This window comes from Bos taurus, chromosome 16, assembly GCF_002263795.3.
Source record: "Bos taurus isolate L1 Dominette 01449 registration number 42190680 breed Hereford chromosome 16, ARS-UCD2.0, whole genome shotgun sequence".
NCBI lineage: Eukaryota > Metazoa > Chordata > Mammalia > Artiodactyla > Bovidae > Bos > Bos taurus.
In genome coordinates this window covers 46,570,264-46,586,199 of record NC_037343.1, presented here as the reverse complement: position 1 = coordinate 46,586,199, position 15,936 = coordinate 46,570,264, and the positions used below count along the sequence as shown (strand labels likewise).

General features: G+C 40.1%; 1 protein-coding gene across 5 annotated transcripts in view; it reads left to right on the top strand.

The window, feature by feature from the left end:
* Positions 1-15,936, top strand: part of CAMTA1 (calmodulin binding transcription activator 1) — a 994,006-nt gene that overhangs the window by 26,116 nt on the left and 951,954 nt on the right. For 4 of the 5 annotated variants that reach the window (XM_059875732.1, XM_059875734.1, XM_024976750.2 and 1 more), the window contains exons 2-3: positions 4,155-4,224; positions 9,051-9,169. In XM_059875732.1, the coding sequence (XP_059731715.1) occupies positions 4,155-4,224; positions 9,051-9,169 (189 nt within the window). The remainder of the gene's footprint in view (positions 1-4,154; positions 4,225-9,050; positions 9,170-15,936) is intronic. The other variant, XM_059875731.1, reaches the window with a different exon arrangement.

Here is a 15,936-nt window from a genome sequence, read left to right as displayed (position 1 = left end):
AACTGTAAATACAGTTTTCATCATGCTGCTTCTCTGTCCAAAAGCCACTTATCATTTCTTGTTATACAGCATTTTGTTTCATTTATTCTGTCATCCAGAATTCTATATAGTGTGTGTGTGTGTGTATATATATATGTAAATATATAAAATAAGTGTAGCTATGTGTAACACACTGACTGACCTAGGTTCTCTGAAGAGAGACAAAAATGATAAAGCATATTCTGCGCCCCCGAAGAGTTTGTGCTCAAAACACAGATAGTTACTGGTTTTCCACAGTTATCAACTCACTTTAGCCTTTAATAAATCATGCATTATTTCATTACTTTTTTTTCTTTTTACCATTGTCTCCAATTAAATGTACTTATTGAAAGCAGGGAGTGTATTTTCAGGAGCTCCTCTGTCCCCTCTCGGGCACTTCTGGCAGACTCTGGACCCTGAACTCAATTAAGTGACCGTCCCTGTAGTTTCCATTGCTTCTGTTGCTTGGCTTTCCTGGTACAGTTTTGCATTATAGTTTGTGTCCACAATCGAGAGTCCTTTTGTAGGCCATTAGGAATTCATGGAATTGTGCCATCCGAAGTGTTGGGACTGGAAGGATCTTTATTAGATTAATTCCTGATCTTTCCGATCGTCTAGTTCCTGATAGCCCAGGTGTGGCCATGAGTCATGGGGCCTTCCTAGAGGCACAGTCTCGGGCACACTCAGACCCGTGAGTCAGAAGCTGAGAGATCCTCAGATGACCCACATGTGCATTGCAGTGGAGATGCCCTGCTCAAGGTCACCCTCCCACTTCTCTCTGGAGAAAACTCACACAGCTGTTGATCTCAGTGGTTCCGATCCCTGGATACATCTTGGGATCACTTGGAAACCTTTAAAAAATACTGCTGCCTGGGTTCCATCCCTGTGTACATTACATGGTCAGAATTGCAGCCTGGGCACCAGAACTTTAAAAATCTTTCTCGATGACTGAAGTGCAGCCACACTAAGAGCCGCTCAGCCTAGTGAGTGCTCAAGTCAAGGTTTCCTGATGCTCTAATTGGGTAGTTCCCTCGACCCACATGTGGATATGCTTTCAGAGTAGAGCTTTCCCTACCTGGTTCCTTGTCAGGGTGCGTCCCCTACCCGGCTCCTTGTTGTTCCCACCTGGTTCCTCGTCGTGGAGTGTCCCCTACCCGGTTTCTTGTCGTGGCGCGTCCCCCACCTGGTTCCTCGTCGTGGCGTTCCCTGCCCGGTTCCTCGTCATGGCGCGTCCCCTACCCGGTTCCTTGTCGTGGCGCGTCCCCTACCTGGTTCCTCGTCGTGGCGCGTCCCCTGCCCGGTTCCTCGTCGTGGCGCATCACCCTGTTTTATTCCTTCACAGCTCTTATCCCACTCTCCACCTGCCTCTCCCACTGGCGGATACTCCATGAGACAGACCTTCATCCCTTTTGTTCACTGCTGGGTCCCAGCTCCCAGGACGGTGTCTGGTGCATGTGAAGTGCTCCCTTAATAGGTGTGGGGTGCCTGGAAGGAGATAAAGAGGGGTGCATCTGGAGAGAAGAGCAGCCTGTTCAGGCGGCACCAGTCTGGCCGCTCACCTGTGTCAGAGGTCAGGGTGGGAGAGGCTCCCGAGAAACAGGGGGCGGGGTGTGTGCATGACTGAGTCAGGCTTCAGAGCCAGCCAGCGAGGGCAGCGTGAGGGCAGCACGGAGACTGGACCCAGAGCTGGCTTGTTTCCCCACTCTGCTGTGTCCTGTGCACTGAGAGCTTGACTGTCTTCCCCAGGCCTGTCTGTAGGGGGTGGTGGTCCTGGGCTCAGAACTACAGACCCACAGACCCTCCTCCCTCCCTTCCAGAGCCAGGTCTAGAAATAGACCTCGGGTCCCTTGACAGGACCTAGCTCAGATCTGGCCCTTGGGTGCTTACTGCAAGGCAGCCATTGCTTATGTGAGTTAGCTTGTTTTGCCTTGTTTGCTTTGAGAACATTGTGTTTCTGAGGTTAGGATGACATTCAGTTTCACTCTCAGGTTGAGTAAGTTTCTTTCCTGGTCAAATTAACTATTAAGACTTCATTTGTTATGGTAGCATGTTGGGAAATCATGGTTGGTTGCTCTTGATATTTCTGTTCCGCATGTTGTTTGTTTTTTTGTGTTCATTTCTTTCAGTTTGTTATTCAGTATATCTTGCCACACATTTGCCTGTCATCAGACTCTGAAGTCAGGTGGAAAGGTGTTCTTATGAAGCCATTCATTCATGTGTTCCTCTGTCCATTAGTGGTTTTGAAAACTTGTGTGAGACGTCATGATTGGTGGCAAACCTGAGCTGTCTGTTTTTTTTTCTTGGTAATAGAAAGCCAGAAAACGTTGTCTTGAATGTAAAACATTCTTTTTAACATTATAAAATTTCCAGCTTCCATTTGGAAACCACATTAAGATGAGATGTTGTGTTACTGTGATGAGAAGGCTGCTGCTGGTGACACCCACGGATGTTGCCGGAAGCCTAGAATTCTACACTGGGGGGGGGTCGGGGGAGAGACTAATTTTGAATTTTCCAAAGGAATGTGAATTCTGAAGTTAGTCCATGGTTCATAGGGACAGCAATCCTCAGGCCTAGATTGGTGATCGGTAATTATCACTATTGATTAAATCAGGCAGAAGGAAGACAGTAAAGTCCTGGAACAATTTTTCAGAAACAAGAAATAAATAATTGGGAACTGATGGTTGTCCTGGTAGCTAGGGGTTACAGGGTGGAGAAAGACTTGCTCTGTGGTGAAGCACTTGCTCACCGTCGATGGAGAGGAAAATTGGAAATTCACAGAAGTAAGTTCAGTCAGATTTCAACCCTTACTGTGGCACAAAAAATCCAGGCAGTTATGAACTTATTCTCAGAAAATGCTTGCATTTTGTGGATTATACTTGTGAGCCATAGTAACAATGGCGTTTTATATTTGAGTGGTACTTTTGAATCTAAAGCACAACCATATGCATTACCCCATCCAGTTCTTGCAGCTACCCTCAGCTGGGGGATAGAGTTATCTTCTGTACTTTTTTTTTTGATGAAGTAACACAGGTTAAATTACTTTCCTAGGGACAGCTAGTAAGTGAGAGAACAGCTTTTTATTTTTTAAACATAAAATGTTGAGGGTGATTGTTGAACTAGCTTTGGTTTTCTAGGTATATAAATCTGTGGTTTATAGTGCTGGAGGAATAGTCTAGAAATTTATTTAATACTGCAACTGAACAGACAAGGACCCCAAATCATTGGCTGGCGAGACTCAAAAGAAATCCCCCACCCCTTTTTTTAAGTTACCATGGGGTAGGTTTTTATATGAAAGCTTTTAATTTTATCTACCTGCGGCATCCTGAGGGCAGAGACCTGGTCCTCTAGCTTCTTCCTGACTCATCCCCTGCCGTGCTGCTGGTGGGCATGCATAGATCCATCCTTTTGAATGGGTTGGGTTTGGGCCTTACTGTTGGGAAGTGGTAATAATGTCGTTGAATGTTGACTGAGCTGCAGAATGAAATGGCATTGGTTCTTTTTCCTAACAAGTTACTTATAGCCCATGTTTGCTCCCTCTTAAAAGATTACGCAGGTAATACAGGTTCACCAGTATGTGTCTTTTTCCATGTACATGTTTTATATTTTGAAATACTCTTAAGCTGACAGAAAAATCACAGATATAGTGTGCAAAGGACACTTTTTCCCTCTTGAACTATGTGAGAGTAAGCTGCTGATATGTGCTGTCAGCATCAGATCTTTTATTATGTGTTTCCTACAAGCAAGAACATTCTCTTCCATCACCACAATACAGGAATCTAAATCAGGAGTGAACACCCAGGCATCTGTACCGTCGAATCCTCTGAGCTCTTCCACTGGTGCTGGTTGACCCAGTGCTGACCTGGTAGGGAGAGGCCCAGTGGGACCCTAGGTTGCACTTTATTGTCTCTCCAGCCTCCTTTAATCCAGAACGGTTCTCAGTCCTTTTTTGACTTTCATGACCTTGCCGCTCTTAGTTTCCAGGCCAGTCATTCTGTGGAATGCTCCTCAATTTGGATTTGTCCGATGTTTCCTCATGATTAGATTCAGGTTTTGCATCTTTGGCAGGAATATCACAGAAGAGCCAGTGTTTATCTTTTTCAAAGATTAGTTTTACATTTTATTTTCTGTTTCCTTAGAGCGTTTCCCAAAGTGTATTCTGCGGAACTAGCACCTACTGTGTTCTCAACACCGTGCCACCTCTAGAAGGTAGGATTCGAAAGCTTTTGACTTACAGGAAGGGGTGGGCTTGGCAGTGACAGTGGCTCCATCGCTGTAGTGCAGGAAGGCCTGGGATCAGCAGTGAGAAGACCTGGGTTCTGCCTTAAACTTGCTGTGTGATCTTCGATGAGTTACTTAATCCTTCTGAGGGTAGCAAAACAAAACTCCCCTTGTAAAGTTTCTGTGAAGATTAAAAAAAGAAGAGAGTTTAATCACATGGGAAACTCAGAGCATTCTGCAAATGTTAGCTATCCTAAAATACCACAACTTCGGAATTCTAGTGTCAAATTCCATAGAGTTGGAGCCTGTGGTATCGTGGAAAAGCCAGAGGTCACGTCTGAATCCTATGTGAGCCACTTACTAGCTGTAGATCTTGGGCAAATTAATCTGAACTTCAGATTCTTCATCTGTAAAATGGGGATAATTATGCCCAGGTGGGTTATTGCGAAAATTCAACGAGAGAGTCTAATGTAAAATCCTTTCTGGATGCCTGATATAGAGTCTCACAAATGTCTGCTCCCTCATAAACAGTAGAAGATAAATGTACTTGATCACGTGTGGCTCAAATGAAAATTGAATGGAATGAAGCAGGAGAGGATGCCCCAAACCCAAATTGATGGTAGTTGGTCTCAAGGCTACTGGGCCTCCCCCACTTTATCTGCCCCCGCCTAGATGTTTTTAGGTCGAAAATGTAAATTCAGATAGAGGAGTTTATTAAAGCTGAGTCTGAGCTGACCTGAACCTGGGTCAGAGGTTTGGTAGTGTGATTGTCAGGGAGAGGGTGTCTGGGCCACCTGAAAACAGAAAGGGTAAAATCAGATGATCACACCCACTCTAAGAAGAGGACAGGGGTTGTGAAATAGCAAAACGAGTTACTTATTTCTGTTAAAAAAATTTTTTTTAGCCTTTTAAATATCCTTTGGATAATGACAACTGAGTTTTAATTCATTTTGGAGAATTTCTCTGGAAGGAATAAGAGGAAATCATACCCATGCTTGGCACATAGTTGGTGCTTAATTAATATTTACTTTGGATGAATAGTGATTTGCAGGTCTTAGGTCAGTAATGGCAGTGTTTGCTGCTGTGAGCTCTGTGCTGAGTTGGATTTAACAATACGCGCTTATGTTTTCCTGAATCAGTTCCTATCCTACTAATTAAATCTAAGCACATAATAATTAGAGCTAAACAGAAAATTGTAGAGCTTCCATTTAATTTTACCACTTCAAGTTGTTGATCAAATATATTTCCAGTAAGATTTAGCAATTTGATACACCATTAGACCAACTTATTTTGAACAGTTTGTTCTAGAGGTTGAGAGGTTAATCATCAACTTGATTGGAATACAGTTTATAATTATTCATAAAACCAAAAATGGATGCATTATTTCCAGGTTAGAGTTAATACAGTTATGACTTACCTTGTAGCCGTCAACAGTGTGTTCCAAAGAAAAGGTCAAATATATTTCTTTGGATTTAAATGAAGGATTTGATGATGTGAAATCTCAAATTTAGAAATAAACCATGAAAATAAGTTTTGGCTAATTAACTAAGTGAGTTCTCTTGTACATTTTAGAAAGTTCCAGTTGAGTTATACTATGCCTCTAAAATTATTATATGGAAAATATTTGAAGGTTGACTGGAAAGAATGGTTCATTCTCTAGAATTATAGCTGTCAGCCAAACAAATCATCTGTCAATTTCAGGAGCTTCACTAGTTATTTTTATTGTGAAGTAGGTTAGAAAATGATTTTGTAAAGTCATATATCATACACGCAGATTTTGCAAGATAATGATAATGAAATGTTCTACTGTATTTGGTTGACACTTCCATTTTGCAGTGTCAGAGCTTTACTCTTTGGGTTTAAATACTGAGATGCAGTTGAAACCCCCGTATAGCTTATTTTCAGTGTTAACTCAAGATCTGTTAGAATCCTTGAACTGAGACAAGAATTTAATATCTGGTACATGTTTTGTCTAATTATTATATCAATTATAGTTACTCCAAAAACATTAAAAAGCAACATTTAATTAAAAAACACAATATAGCCATGTGAGCAGTTCTTGTCTGATGTGAAAGCAGAGTTACTTTTTATCCCACTTTAACTAGAAAAACTGAAAACACGAGTTTTAATGCTTTGGCTCTTGGAGTTGCTGATATTCTTTTCCCAGTATTAAAATTGCCATCTTCATAATGCACTGTGGGAAAATACACCCATTGTTATGTTTCTTAAAGACATCTAATTTATATTTAGCGTGAACCTGAAATTCTGGAAATAGCACAGTTTAAAAACTGATTAAGGGGAACTCATTGGCCTGTCATACTTCTCTTCCTTTTGAACCCATGGCTGCACAGCTCCATAAAGTGCTAAATTTAGAACCTCAGCTGAGACAGTGCTTACCCAGCCACTTTCCTTTTCCTCTTTAAAAGCCTGTGGGCCCATTCACCACTGCCTGATTTTGTATCAGAGTAGAAGATGGAAGCCTTTTCTCTAGCAGTTAGGTGTGCTGTTGAAAAGAGTGCTTCCTCTGTCTCTGTTTACACACACACACACACACACACACACACACACACTCACTCACTCACTCACTCACTCACTCACTCACTCACTCACTCGCTTTCTGTGCCCCAGGACAGTGGGGTTCTTCAAGGAGACTTAAAAGGACAGATAATTAACATCAGGTTATGATCACAAACATAGAACTAGAAGCTTGGGTTTAATGTTCTGTTCATTGTCAGAATTACACTTGAACAGGTTTTTCAGAGCTATGGCTAGTCATATACAATTCAAAGTAAGCCTACAGTAGCATAGTACCGTTTTCATAAAAGGTACCCTGTAATTGGTAAATATCAGAATTGAGTATAGATGTTAGAATATCACCTTTATTTTCAGGATTGTACACATCATGGGAGATTTTTAAAAAGCAGAGTAAAACCACTTTAGGAGAAGAGAGAAGGGAGGTGAAGGCTCATGTGATTTGGAATTCTGCGCTTTCAAGTTTTATGGCCCATGGCACCTCCCTTGGGAGGATGAAGTGCAGGGAGCATGCATAAGCACATAAAATTGCGAAGGTTTTATAGTGCGTAATTCATACAGAACTTTCTATGAACTTTTAGTTAAACACTTTCTTTTTTAGTTTCATAGCAAGATTTTTTAAAAAAGTTTAATTTTATTCTGCTGTTAAATTAAAATTTTGGATTCTTCAAAGCAGTCAGTTTTTAAGTTTTTCAATTTTTTTATACTGCTTTTAGAAATAGAGGATATGCATTATAATTCAATTGGTTGTGTAGTTCATGGACCAAAAAAGATTTAGTACGCTAAAACTCTTAAGTTCCTTCCTATAAAATATCTCCATATGATGTAGTAAATTTTTTTAGACTTTATGACTATGCCCAATATTTTCCTGTTAAGATCTTTTCCTTGAGAAGGAATGTGTTAATCAGATGAAAAATGTTTGGAGAAGATTTTATTAGGACTGTAAAATTATTTTTTATTCTTTTATGTTTTTCACATGTTCAAAAAGTAGTCTGTGCTAAACAAAATTGTAGTAAATGATTGGAAAAATGTATTACTTACTGTATTTCACTTTCAGCATTCTTAACTGATAAACCTCTGTGCCTATATAAGGTTGTTTAAGGCATTTAAAGTTACTGAACGTGACAGTAAATTCTGTAGGGATCTGTGCCTGGAGGAGAATTAGAGATTATCTCATTTTCCTTGATTTGGGAAAAAGGAAAATATTAAGTAACTTACCCAAGGTCACACAATTAGAAAGCAGCAGAACTGGGCCAGAATCTTGGGCTCCTGACTGGGAGCCCTTTTTCACCCAATATCAGAGTGAGTTATGTCAACCATGACTTTCGGGGGCTAAGTCAGTCTTCAGTATTTTAATGTGTTGCTCCTTAGTACCCAGTTATGCCTTGTACCCTTTAGATATTGGAGCTTCCATTTGGCATTAAAAAACAATTGGAGTGGGTAATTTGAAACTTTGACCTAAATGTGTCAAACCTGGCAAGAAGTTTGCAGCCAGGCAAAGGGACTTTGTTACAGGAATAAAACAAGAAATGATACTCAGAGAAGTAAGTGAATGAAATAACACATAAAGGAAAGGTAGTCAGTCAGACATACCATCTAGTCTGAGAGTCTTGAACTTGTCCCTCATTAATTTAGAAGAGTTACATTTTGATGAAATGCATCAAGTGTATAGATATGTATATATAACTCAAATTAATTAAAATATGTTTTTAGATTTAGGCTAGAAAGTCCAGCCTCTGTATTACTGAGGTAGCTACCTGCAGGTTGAAATTCCTTAGATTTATCAGATTTGTGCTTTTCTTTGGAAAGGAGAAGTCTCATTTGTATTTTAGAGGATGAAGTAGTAGTATTAGTTTATCAAGAAAGGAAGTAGTTATATTTTAATTCCTCTTTCCTAAAAAATGTAACAACCTTTTCCACCTGGTTAACAGAAGATTTCTAGGTTTTGTGAGGTTAACTCATTTTGTGATTTTGATGTACTTCATGGAAACCTCGTGAAAGAACCTTTAAAAGCAGTGCTTAGGTTCTGGGCAGCTGCTGGGCTATTCCCTGTTCACTTGCTCGCCATGGAGCCAAGAGCTCCATCTTACTGTAGAGCCTCTTGACCACAGTCTTGCTGCCATCTACCTGAAAAGTGTGTCAATGAGTTCTGTTAACTAAGAGGGATGATGCTCTTGGTCTCCCAGTGACTAAACTGAGCTGCTGTTTCTGACCTTGCCAGTGTACTTAAAAGGAGCTTTTCTCTATTATCTTCTCTGAATTTACTGTTTTCTTCTTTATAGATGATCATGGGAACAGCAATAGTAGTCATGTAAAAATCTTTTTACCGAAAAAGCTGCTTGAATGTCTGCCGAAATGTTCAAGTTTACCCAAAGAGAGGCACCGATGGAACACTAATGAGGTAGATAAATTTCTATTTCTAGGGGTATTAATTTTTTTAAGGGCAAACTTGCTAGGTCATCTTGCGCAGTACTACTATATGTTAGCTTAAAATTCAAAATACTGAACTAGGAAATTGTGAATGAGAAGAATACTGAATCTGGATTTGACAAAGACCAACATGTTGTTTTGAACAATCTCTGATCTGCCTGGCCTGCATTGAAAAATCTCAGATGTGCACGCTGACTTACTAAGATAGCATGAGTTTCTGTCTTTGTGTTTTCCTGCATTATGGTGTCTTGCATTTGGTGGTTGACTCTTATCTGCATCTCAGTTAAAGCTTAGTTCCTATCATAAATAGAGGAACAGCCCCAGTGTTCATAGACCATGCAGTGTCTTGACAATGTGAAGTTTCTGTAGAATTGAGAAGGGCAGGCTTCTTTTTAACAAAATGGCTCTGGTCCTCTCTAATGAAGAAAGTTTGCATGGAGAATTAACTGGTTTACCTTAATGAAAGGCATTTGTATGAAGAATGAAGGCTGTGTAGTAGGTTGTTTATTTGATATCCAGTTAGAAGGTTGATGAAGTAGAGTGAGTCAGAGTTTTATCTTCTTGGATGATTTTTTTTTTTTTATTTTTTGTAAATCTTAATCTGGAAGTCTTAATATTAAGGGTGGATTGCTTTGTCATCTATTTTTTTTGAAATCTGTTTCAATTCAGGGTGATACCCATTTCACGTGGTGATGAGACTTGGGTCTGTGTCCATCAGGCTGGGAATTCTGTTTCTTTAGTTCACATGGCTGGGGTCATTGGTTTTGCGAGGTTGGTCTAAATCAGTTCGTATTGCTGGTTCAACATTTACTTCCAAGTTATAAATACAAAACTCTACCCTATATTGGTCATTAAAATACAAGAAGAAAATAGTGCTGCCTATTTACCTTTATTTTTTAAAAATTGTTCTGCTCAAATTCTTGACCTAAAATGCTTTTGTTTTGTTACAAGAGGTTATGTGAGAGTCTCTTCACTTATCCTAGTTTATATATTTAAATACTCACTAGAACCTCATAGTTTTGTCTCAACTGATTTTAAACGTCTTTAAAGGTATGTATGTATTGATTATTTGCATAAACTATATTTCCCCCCTTAGACAAGATACCTTTGACAAACAACTGGTTTAGAGTCCTGTTGTTTTAATCAGTCATCTAGTAATTGTTTCAGACATTTTGAACGTGAAAACAAAGTAAATGTGCTGAAAATTAATCATAGATCGTTACTCTGTCAGCAAAATAATACAATTTGGGAGCCGTTCACTAAGTCAAAACTAGGTCATGAAATATTAAAAAACTTAGTATGTTCCTTAGTAATCCCTGAAAGAGGATTTGATGCTATGTTATTATACATCAGTTTCGGTTTATTTATACATGTAACAAAGCATATAATTTTTTCAATATTACATTTTTATGTAATTGGCAATTTATTTTACCTTTGACTTGAAATTACAGTTGAAACCAGTAATTGCTTAGTGAATTAAAATTAGTGATCTTAAGAGTTATAAAGCTGGAGGTAACAGTGTCAGAAATTTAGTTGGTAGATTATTTAGATCAGTGGTTTCAAAACATTTTTGGAACTTTTGAACGCAGCCTTCAACTTTCACATATTTGTTTACCTCTAAATTATTGATTTGTTCCACCTTACGATTATTTTAGATACATTATAAAATATCCAATAAGGAATTTTTAGAGAGGACCAGATTAAAAGGCAGATAAGAAGTTGTTCTGCATTTTCTTCTAGAACCTCAGCTCACGTAGCTCCTTGGAGACTGTGGTTTAGGTCCCAGTGTGACTGAAGTGTGTTCCCCTCTGACCCGTGCAGTGTGAGACTGGGATCTGAGAGCTGTGGGCTGTTTGCAGGAGTGGTCACTGCTGCTGAGAACATGGGGTTGGGGACATGAGGGGGTGGGCCTTGGCTGGTGGGGGCCAGGGCACCGCCCTCCTCCCCTGTGATCCGAGGCGCCTTCAGTGATCTATCAGCTCAACCCTGATGAAAAATCCTACGAGAGAACTGAAGTCAAAGGTTGGCCCGTATTTCTGGGTAGAGGACTTTGGCTTTGTTACCTGTTGAGTTTTGGCTTCAGGAAAAATAGAGGCGTCTTAGAGTGACAGCAGTTGTTAATTCTGTAGGGTGTTATGTGGTGATCGTTACCTGCCTTTTTTCTTTTTTTACTGGCTAGGGTAATAGAAACAAAACAATTCGTTTGTCCTTCAGCCTGCTGTCCTTTATGTCACCACTGAGACCTGAAGGGGACAGATTCCCGGGAAAGGTGGGTTCATGGTCAGGCAGCCTTAAGGACCGGTGGAATCTCTCCAGGGGCTCAGGGCGTGGAGGCCCTCTGCGGTTGGAGGGGACAACCGTGTCTCAGTGGAGGACGCGTGAGGGAGTTGGCTGGTATTTAGGAGCTGTGTTGGACACACATGACACTCCTGTCGCTTCCACTTGCCAGGACCAGGCGCTCACGTAGGGAGGGGCATGTTGCACGAGCGCAGTTGTGAGCACAGCCGACGCGTGTTTCCATCTCACGCTCTGAGCAGCATCTGCTTGCTAAGGAGACTGGCGGCCGGGGTTGCTTGGATTAGACGTCAGCTGTCGCCTTTCTCTGTCACCCGTGGTGCTCTCTCTCTGCTAGGTGTGCACAATTGAATTCCTGGGTAGAATCTGACTCCTCTGTACTTTTGAGAAGCGCCCTTCCTCACACCTGTGTGGTCACACTTGTGGTTGGTTACTGGAGAAAACCCACCTTGTGACCAGTGTGTGTACATCTCTTGAGAGAGGGGGAGCAAGATTGTGCCCGTTCACATGCAGCGTGTTTCCTTTTACAGATGAGGGACTGTTGGTAAAAAGGGTGAAATAACTTGATCAAGATAGCACACTTGACAGGGCCTGGCTCTGTCTGAGCTTCATTTCTTCTACGTTGTTGATTGATTCACAGGAACTTTCTTCCTGCGGTGTGTCTTTCAGGCTTTTAATCTAAAGACCCATAACCCTTAACCACATTAGGGTACTTGACAGATCCACTGTGTAATTTAGTTTTTGGTTAAAAAGAGTTGATGTAAAATTAGTATTGTGGGTTCACATGCAAATTTTGGTAAAGCTGAAAGTCACTGAAAAGGAAGACTGTTAGCAATAAAAGAGATTATAGGGCCTGCTTCAGCACTTCTAACCTTTTCTAACTCATTGGGATAGGTGAACTCTCCTGCCCTTCTTGAATATTGTTTGCAATTGCAAAATAAATGTTGTATCTAAAAACAAATCAATTTTAGCTTATGCTTTCTCAGCCATAAACACTCTTTTCCCAGGAGATGATAATGATGATGATAATTACGGCAGCTACCATTTATTGAACGTCTACTGCATGCTAGGCACTGTTGAGTTCTTTCTGTGAATCTTCACGTTTATTCCTTGACCTAGTCCTGTGAGGTAGGTTTTGTGATTACTCTTACATGGTATGTGAGGAGACTTGAACCGCAGAGTTGTTAAATAAAGCACCTGAAAGTGGTGGCCTTGGGAGTCCAAGCCCATCCCCTGATCTTGGAGCACATACTTTCTGCAGTTCTGTTCCAAGAACAGTTTCAGATAAGACTTCCCCAAGGTCTTGCCCTCCTTAGTGACTTCTGATCATTTTGTTTTATTCATTTGCTTCATTTTTCATTTTCTAGTATTATACCTAAACTTAATGTATTTTTGTCTGAGAATTATTTTGAAAAAGTAGTAGATTGTGTTAGAGAAGGAGTTTCAACTCTTAGTAATGAATATTAATGTATGGGCTCTAGGTAAGGAAGAAAGTACATTAAAAACAGAAATTCTGTACCTGTGTGTAACTGGCAGGTTGATAGGCTTGATTTTTTTATCCTGGGCAGGAAAAAATGTATTCAACACAGAGCATATTTGTTAGAGAACCAACTCTTATTTCATGATCACTTAGGTATTGACATAATTAGGTGAACTATTACGAGATTTCTGCATTTTAAGTTAATATTGATATTTTTAAAGCCCAGAGCCAGAAATAATTATGCTAATGCAACTTTCTGATTGCTCAAACGACTACTTCATAATTACACATATTAGTACTCCATATATGTTGTCCAGACTGAAATTTCTTTTGTTTAGTCATTAATTAGCTCTTTGACTTAAGTTATAACTACTGCATTCCCCCCTTGCTGGATCTGGGTTTCCAGTGGCGTTCTTCCAAAGTGAAGTTAATGCAGCACCATGAACCTTTTATAATGAAAATGTTCTCCTTCAGTATGTTCAGATCATTTTTGTGTGCTGCTATTTTTGAACTATTAATGCTCTTTCTTTTGTTTGTTTTTCCTCTAACACAAAGTTTCTCCAGAGTAAGCAAACAAAAAAGAATTCCAGTTTGTATTGATCTTAAAGGAAGTGCTGCAAAGGTTTGTGGTGGTAGCTTCAGAGATTTTCATATTAAATGCATTTTTTTTAATGGTAAAAATGTTTGTGTAGGGAGCAGTACACATACAGGCTGATACAATCATACCACAGAAGCTAAAGAAGAAAAAACCCTCGGGTATAATGCCTTTTATAGGGAGAGAATTAGCATTTTAAATCCTGAATACTGCTCCCCCCAACTTTTTATATTCAGGTAAGAAAAATGGACTTTATGACTATGAAAATTATTAAATTATATTTCATTTCAATTATTTTAACAAGAACCCACCTTTAGGATTTTTAAAATCATTTTTTTGGAAAGGTATAAATTCTTGAGTATTTTTGTATTTAAAATTTTTGTTTGTATAACTTATAAAGTTGTAGATTAAGGGGTGCAATTTTTGCAGTTATTGGCCTTACTCATGTACTTGTTCAGTCACTAAGTCTTTGTGACCCCATGGACTGCAGCACACCAGGCTTCCCTGTCCTTCACTATCTCCTCGAATTTGCTCAAATTCATGTCCAGTAAGTCGGTGATGCTATCTAACCATCTCATCCCTCTGCCACCCCCTTCTCTTGCTCTCAATCTTTCCCAGCATCAGGTTCTTTTCCAGTGAATTGGCTCTTCATATCAGATAAGTAGTATACTTACATATTATCTTTTTGAAACATAGACACACATTTTTTGGAGACCATTTAAGACTCTTTATATTTCCCACATTTAAGCTAAACTGAAAAGCATTTTTGATTATAAAGGTGAGTGAGAGATTTTGTCAGTGTTAAGGGTTTGACTGGTCCCAGATCATTCTTTGGAGAAGGCAGTGGCAACCCACTCCAGTACTCTTGCCTGGGAAGTCCCATGGATGGAGGAGCCTGGTAGGCTGCAGTCCATGGGGTCGAAAAAACTTGGACGTGACTGAGTGACTTCCCTTTCACTTTTTACTTTCATGCATTGGAGAAGGAAATGGCAACCCACTCCAGTGTTCTTGCCTGGAGAATCCCAGGGACGGGGGAGCCTGGTGGGCTGCCATCTTTGGGGTTGCAGAGTCGGACACGACTGAAGCGACTTAGCAGCAGCTGATCATTCTTTGAGGTCAAGCAGGGCTTTTGTGGTTGACAGAGGAGTCTCGTGGGCTACAGTCCATAGGGTTGCAAAGAGTTGCATGCAGCCGAGCATGTGCGTGCACACACACACACACACACATACACGCACACACACGGAGGAAAATGCATATATGACCCACAGTACATACAGAGAGCCAGATTTTCAGAGTGACCACCTTTGTCTTTTGAGTACAGTGTGTGGTACCAAATTTTAAATGTGATCATTTTGTAGCAGTTGAGTTAAGCATAATTCCTCTGTTTAACTTAGTGGTGTGAAGTGAATGGATGGATACTGCGATCCATGTGAGCACAGACCTATTCATCAGGCAGTCTGTGTCAGTCACTCTGGTGTTGCAATAGCAGAGGGGAGCGAGCACACTGAAATGCTGGGGGCGGGACATCCCCCCACATCCATGACGGCAGGCAGGTGAAGAGAGCGATACCGGTGGGTTTGGCCTCAGGGAGCAAGCAGTAAAAGAAGCACATCTTACGTGCAGAGAGTCCAGAGAGTCCAGTAATGTTTATAAAATCTAAGGTGGTAAAGCAGTTTTTCTTTAAAGGGAGAAAATTTCTGTAGACCCAGTGCTGTTTGACCTAAACTATTTTTATTATATTCTTTCAGAATGTAGCACTTAAAAGAATATTTGGCCCATACTCTGTGTTCAATAAACATTTGTTGAATGAATGAAATGTGGAAAAACACAAAAAACTCAGCATAATTTTTATTAATTGTTAGAGTTCTTCTTTGAATATAAAACTCAAATAGTATATACATTACATAAAAAGAGACCACAAAACTAATAAAATTTATATTAACAGCATTAGTTAAATGCAGTGGATGATGTTTTTGCCAAATCTATATTGTTCCTTGCAATGTGAATATAGTCCTGACTGTTCTCAGGCAGGTTCTTTTTTTTTTTTTTTAATGGATTTTTATTTAAAAATTTTTACTTTGTGTTGGGATATAGCCAATTAACAGTATTGTGGTAGTTTTAGTTGAACAGCAAAGGGACTCCACCATACACACACATGTGTCCATTCTCTCCCAACCCCTGTCCCATCCAGGCTCAGGCAGGTTCATTTGAATTTGGTACATGGCACTACTTTGTGCCCTGCAGTTATCCTGTCCCTCCCGCACCGAACTATTTATAAACTGTTTTTTTGCTCAGCAAGCATTTCTCTAAGCCTGTCGTTAGGCCTTGGCACAAATATATCAGTCAGTCTTAGGTTCACTTCTGGTTT